A 7,098-nucleotide genomic window follows, 5' to 3' on the forward strand; every position below is an offset into this window, starting at 1 on the left:
TGTGTGGTCCTGGTGTGAATACAATCTTTGAATCCCTCCCCCTGAAAGCTGCCTTCAGATGAAGCTACCCATGTGGCAACAGTGATAGCTGTCAAGATGGATCCATGACTCACACTGGGTAAAACTAGTACCCTTCAGGCTGGGGATGTGGCTCAAGCGGTAGCGCGCTCGCCTGGCATGCGTGTGGCCCGGGTTCGATCCTCAGCACCACATACAAACAAGGATATTGTGTCCGCCGAGAACTAAAAAATAAATATTAAAAATTCTCTCTCTCTCTCTCTCTCTCTCTCTCTCTCTCTCTCTCTCTCTCTCTCTCTCCTCTCTCACTCTCTCTTAAAAAAAAAGAAAAAAGAAAAAAAAAAACTAGTACCCTTCCAGGACTACTACATCTTTCCAATGAGGTAAGAAAGCTGGGAACATGTGAAAATAAGATGATCAATGGCATCAAATTGGGTTACTGACACTGGCAACCAGAAGAGTTTTGTTGAATTCAGCAACATGGGGAACTATTTTAAAGTAGACCATTTCCAGGAATGATAAGTCAACAAAACAACCTTCTACAACATTTTGTAACTATGACTACGACCAACATTCTACATTTTGTGACTATAAAAGCAACCAACCTTCTGTATTTTATGATTGTAAACAAAGTAAAATTTTACAATACTATATAACCATAAACACAAACAAAATTCTGCATTTTATTACCATAAAGCAAACAATCTTCTGTATTTTATAAACAAAGCAAAACATTACAATATTTTATAACTGTGAATATGATCTGAATGACAAGCCACCTATATGATGTTTTGAATATATTTAAAGACTTAGAAAATATTGGCTTATCAGTCACTGAACACTTTCAGATTACAAAATTTTGATTATTTAATGCATTTAGTGTTTTTTAGCATATATACTCTCAGCATACATCTCAGTCATTCTCATTTATGTAATAATCATAAACACAGGTAATCACCATAATTTACTCTGAAATATTTTTTTTTAATTCACCACTTGTTTTTTTTTAAAAAAAAAGACAGAGCTGGGAGAAGATGGTTCAGAAGTAAAGCTTACCCTTAGCACATGTGAAGCCCTGGGTTCAATCCCCAGGAACAAAACAAACAAAAAAGAGTCAGAAGAACAACAACAACAAAAAGACTAAAACTGCAAATTCTAAAGAACTGTTTTAGTGACTAACCAAATTGCAATACTTAATGAAAATAATTTAGACCTTTCAAAATACATGTTAGGTGGGTGCAGTGGTGCATACCTGTAATCTGAGTGACTCGGGGGTCTAAGACAGTAGGATTGCAAGTCTCAGCAACTTAGCAACACCCTGTCTCAAAATTAAAAATAAAAATGGTTATAGATGTGGCTCAGAGATTAAGCGTCCCTGGGTTCAATCCTCAGTACAAAAAATAAATATAAGTATATATAAACATATAATATGACATAATATTTTTTTTCTGTTGAATCATTAGATAAACCAGAATATGATTGCATTTTAGTTAATTATTACTTTTACTAATTTATGTAGTGGTACTGGGGATTGAACCCAGGGCCCTGCCTGTGAGCTCTACGAGTGAGCTATACATGCCTAACCCCTTTTATTTATCTTTTCTGATTCACTTTTTTTTTAAAGAGAGAGTGAGAGAGGAGGGAGAGAGAAAGAGAGAGAGAGAGAGAGAGAGAGAGAATTTTCAATATTTATTTTTTAGTTCTCGGCGGACACAACATCTTTGTTGGTATGTGGTGCTGAGGATCGAACCCGGGTCGCATGCATGCCAGGCGAGCGCACTACCGCTTGAGCCACATCCCCAGCCCTTTTCTGATTCACTTTTACCTTATTAAGATACATAGGCTAGGCTAGGCATGGCAGCACATGTCTGTAATCCCAGTGTGTTAGGACACTGAGGCAGGAGGATTTCAACTCCAAAGCCAGCCTCAGCCAAAGTAAGGCACTAAGCTACTCAGTGAGACCCTATCTCTAAATAAAATACCAGAAAGGCTGGGGCTGGGGCTCAGTGGTTAAGTCCCACTGGGTACAAATCCCAGTACCAAAAGAAAAAAAAAAAAAAATACACAGGCTGTTTTGACCAGAACGGTTCAGAATGTTGAGTTTCTACACTAATGTTCTGAACTATTTGAGAAGAGTATTAAGAAAAATATTTTTTATCTTACCAGTGTATAAAACACAAAAATGTTAAATTTGCCCTGAATTATTGAGTGCCACTCTACGCATTTGCCTTCATACTTCACTAGACTGTGATTACATTAAGGAAAAGGAATCTTTTTTTTTTTTTTTAATTTTCCTAGTGCTGGGGATAGAACCCAGGGCCTCATTCATGCTAAACACATTTACCATTAAGGTACACCCAAAACCCCCTAGAAGTCTCTTGTTTTTCTCATTCTTTCCTAAGGTTAATACAGTTAAACAGTAATTGGTGTTCAGTTAACATTTGTTAAATGAATAATGAATGTAAAGGTATAAAAACTCACACAACCAGCATACATAAGTGAAAATGAACATGATCTCAGAGGCAGAGATCTAGACCACTTGAATTTGGAAGGGGCTACTCCTCTATTAAGGATTGAAGAAAAGACAAAATAGAATTCAAAGAATTGGAATATATTTTATTTCTATTTTTTTAAAGGTTTATTTCTGCTATCAAAGAACAGAATTATGACAGTGTAATTTAACAATCTTAATTGGCTTCATTTTAAATTTTAAAATCAGGTAACACTTCATAAAACAGAATCATTTTTCCTATGAGCCAATCACTCATCAAAAATAATTTGATGATTAACATCAGATTATTTATTTTGCTTACACAAAATAAGGACAAGGGAACTTCATTATTTCGCCAGTCGAGAATGGCTGTTCTCCTTCCAAGCCAGATTTCTCTTGGAGGACCAGATATGTCAGCTTGGTTTGACTGACTCCATGTTTTGTTTTTTTTCCCCCTGGAATATTGTCTTTGTTGAAAAACTGGCTTCACAAAGAAGGTGGCAGCAGGAAAAATTCAGAATCCAAAGCTTAAAAATAAGGGCAGTGTGGGGTTATTTTCTGTCTCTGGGGGGTTGGGGATCGTCTGGTGTCCGAGGCTTGGGGACAGAGGCAAAGTCCCCAGCCGCCCATCTAGGAGATGTCACTCTCAGTAGCATCTGGTGTCCTGACCTGTGCTGGCCCAGGATGATGGTGGGTAAGGAGCAGCAGGTCAAAGGGGCCCCCTGACCCTCTGGGAGACAGGGCTCTCCCTGGGCAGACCTCGGGGCTGAGGGTCAGCGGCCAGGGGAGAATCAACTACTGTCCCCACCTGTGGTCCCTGAGGTCCTGGGGCAGGGATGCAGGGGGTAGCCAGTGTCACAAGATGTCCCAGTCCCCAGCCAGGCTGGGTGCCTGGCTAAGCAAGGAGAAAGACGGTGTCCCTCCTCAGGGCCTGGCCCCTACGCCTGGTCTCACTTCCTCCCTGGCACCGCCTGGAAGGGGAGGAAGTGACACCCAGGGGAAGGCCGGGAAGTGAGGCCACCGTCACATTCAAGTTCAGGGTGCGACAGCTCAGTCTGCCTCCCAACAGGCCCCATACTCAGCTCCCCTTCATGGGCCACATCCCTTCTGGGAGTCACTCCCTGCCCTTTATAGGCACAAGGACCCAGAAGTTCCAGGGACACGTCCATGTTTAGGCCCTCGGATCCGGAAGTTCCTCAGGCATCCATGGTTAGGCTCTGGGATGCAGAAGTGCCTCAGGCATCCATGTTTAGGCCCTCGGAAGTTCCTCAGGTGCACATTTAGGCCCCCGGATCCGGATCCGGAAGTTCCATTGGTGCACGTCCATATTGAGACTCTAGGATCGGGAAGTGCCTCAGGCATCCATGTTTAGGCTCTAGGATCCAGAAAAATCTGGAATATATTTTAAATGTTTATATTTAGCACATTAATCTTTTGTTAGCATTAATGTTTTCAATACAAAACATAAAATGCAATATAATACATTAGATAAATCACAAAAAATATAGCATTTATTTAAGAGAAATGCATAAAAGCCGTGAATGGTGGTGCAGGCCTGTAATCCCAGCAGCTCAGGAGGCTAAGGCAAGAGGGTCGGATCACAAATTTGAGACCAGCCTCAGCAACTTAATGAGACTCTGTCTCAAAATAAAAGAATAAAAATGACTGGAGATGTAGCTCAGTGGTAGAGTGTCCCTGAGTTCAATCTAGAGAAAGAAAAGGAGGAGGAGGAGAAGAAGAAGAAGAGAAAATGCATAGAATTCTATAGGCTGTGTGGTCTAGTAACAGGTCACAAATTTACAACTACATGATGAATTTCCTTTCATTAGAACAGTATACACTGTATACCTGTATAGGTTGAAGCCTATTCGACGTATTGTCCCATTGAGAATCTTTGGCCTGGGCTGGCAGTCCCTGTGAAAGAATATCCCCAGATACTTAAGAATTGAGAGAGATCCTTCATAATCGTCAGGATCAAAAATAAACACTTCAGGGGTTGGTGGGCGAGGCTGGCCGGCTGGAGCCAGCATGGCGGCCGAGCGCAAGACCAAGTTGTCCAAGAACCTGCTGCGCATGAAGTTCATGCAAAGGGGACTGGACTCAGAAACCAAAAAACAGCTAGAGGAAGAAGAAAAGAAGATCATCAGTGAAGAGCACTGGTACTTGGATTTGCCAGAGCTTAAAGAAAAAGAGAGTGTCATAATAGAGGAGCAGAGCTTCTTGTTATGTGAAGATCTTCTGTATGGAAGAATGTCATTCAGAGGATTTAATCCTGAAGTGGAGAAATTGATGCTTCAGATGAATGCTAAGAACAAAGCAGAAGATGAAGATGAAGATGAGATAGTAGAGCTTGATGTGTCGGATGAGGAAATGGCTAGAAGATATGAGACCTTGGTGGGGACAATTGGAAAAAAGTTTGCCAAGAAAAGAGACCGTGCCAATTATGAAGAAGATGAAAATGGAAACATAAAACCAGTTAAAGCAAAGAAGATGTTCTTAAAGCCCCAAGATTAAAAATGATGCCTTAAAATATGTCTCGGGGTGGCCATGAGAACAGCAGACTTTGGAGCCCATCCCAGTGGCATCTTTCAGCTATTAATACTTGATATTTATTTGTAAAGAGATGTGTAATTTTAGAAATAGACTGTGTTTGAAACAGATGTGTAATGGATGTTATACATCCTTTTCCGAATCAGGTTCATCAGATGCAGAAGTTGAGCCTGAATCTTACAGATGTTCATAGGCACAGCATTGCTTCCTAAAGACTTTACCTCAGTTCTTTTTATATAGCTCTCCAGTCACTGACCTTGAATGGACTCCTATAGATTAATGCCAGTGTTTAAATTGCCTTTAAGATTATATTTTACTTTAAATTATTAGTCATATAATCATGTCCAGCCGATTCATACATTCATTTTGGAGTCAAATGTCAGGAATTTATTATATGTACATTCATCAAGAGCAAACATGCCTCTCCAACCTGAAGTATTTGCATGCTACCAGGTCTATCATTTTATGGTATTGTTTTTTGTTTAAGGCATTTAATTTTTTTTTTAAATATTCTGTAATAAATATCTGTTTCCACAAAAAAATAAATAAATAAATAAACACTTCAACCATATGAAATTGCAGCTGACATTTTTTTTTACCTAAAATCTGCAGTCTCAGCCAAACACTAGGCCCCAGGAGCTGAGAAGATTAAAAATGTAAGACACGCCCCAGTGCTCCAGGGGCAGTTGTGTAAGTGAATGAATCATAAGGAAGTTTCCACCTCCCTTAGCCAAATGAGTTTAGGTTGGACAAAGAATGGACATTTCCAAAAGGAAGAGGGCAGCAGGGTTTCATGGCCCCTACTCCTGTTCATTCCAAGTCTCTTTCCCCTTTAACTTCTCCAGTGCTGGCTTCTGGGAGCACTCATTAAAGATTCTAATCCATACACGGTCACACTCCCTTCCTCTAGACTCCTGTGACACTACCCAGGCCAAACTGAAACACCAATGTCTTTCTTTTGTTCATATAGGTAGCTACATTTCTGAATGTAAGAAATGGCAGGAAGGGCTGGGGTTGTGGCTCAGTGGTAGAGTACTTGCCTAGCATGTGTGAGGCACTGGGTTTGATTCTCAGCACTGCATATAAATAAATGAATAAAATAAAAGTTCATCAACATCTAAAAAAAATTTTAAAAAAGAAAAGAAATGGCAGGAATACAGTGAATTAGGAGCAAAAAAACAAAGAAAGAAGTGGAGAGAGCATCAGCAGAAAGAGGGCTGACTGTGATGTACCTAGCATTTTTGACATCACAACAATCAAGAAATAAAATAGGGATTGAGTTTATAGGTCAGTGAGGTCAGAGGTAGAGGCCTTGCCTAGCATACCGGAGGCCCTGGGATAAATCCCCAGCACTTCAGAGAAGAAGGAGAAGGAGAAGAGAAAGAAGAAATGAAATGAATGACAAATATGGCCAGAAAAAGCCAGGCACGGTGGTGCACGCCTGTAACCCCAACTCTCAATAACTCAGGAGACCGAGGCAGGAGGACTACAAACTTGAGGCCAATATCAACAACATAGTGAGGCCCTAAGCAATTTAGTAAAACCCTGTCTCAAAAGAAAAAACAACAAGGACTGAGGCTGTAGCTCAGTGGTAAAGCACTCCTGGTTCAATCCCCTGTACCAAAACAGAAAGCCAGGAAAAAAAAAAAATAGAGTCAATGAAAAGTTTCTCTACTGAACTCTCTATACATGTATGCCAGTTTAAAAGATGGAAATAGCTGGGCATGGTGTTGCATGCCTGTAATCCCAACAATTCCGGAGGCTGAGGCAGGATCATGAGTTCAAAGCCAGCCTCAGCATTATAGTGAGGCCCCAAGCAACTTAGTGAGACTCTGTCTCAAAATAAAATATAAAAAGGATCAGGGAAACTGGGGATATAGCTCAGTTGATAGAGTGCTTGCCTTGCATGTACAAGGCCCTGAGTTCAATCCCCAGCACTGCCAAAAAGTAAAAAAGGGCTCAGAGGTTATGTGCCCCTGGGTCCAATTCCTGATACCAAAAAGAAGCCTAGAGAGCTAGCTAATCTTTTCCAGAACATT

At 40.7% G+C, this 7,098-nt stretch overlaps 1 protein-coding gene across 1 annotated transcript; it reads left to right on the forward strand.

The window, feature by feature from the left end:
- The first annotated feature begins 4,512 nt into the window (after positions 1-4,512).
- On the forward strand, positions 4,513-5,206 carry LOC308633758 (M-phase phosphoprotein 6). The gene has a single exon (XM_081266804.1). It carries the CDS (start codon positions 4,538-4,540, stop codon positions 5,021-5,023), a length of 486 nt encoding a protein of 161 aa, XP_081122930.1. The 5' UTR covers positions 4,513-4,537; the 3' UTR covers positions 5,024-5,206.
- Positions 5,207-7,098: the final 1,892 nt, after the last annotated feature.

Source organism: Spermophilus citellus (assembly GCF_964194105.1).
Source record: "Spermophilus citellus genome assembly, chromosome: 14".
Classification (NCBI taxonomy): domain Eukaryota; kingdom Metazoa; phylum Chordata; class Mammalia; order Rodentia; family Sciuridae; genus Spermophilus; species Spermophilus citellus.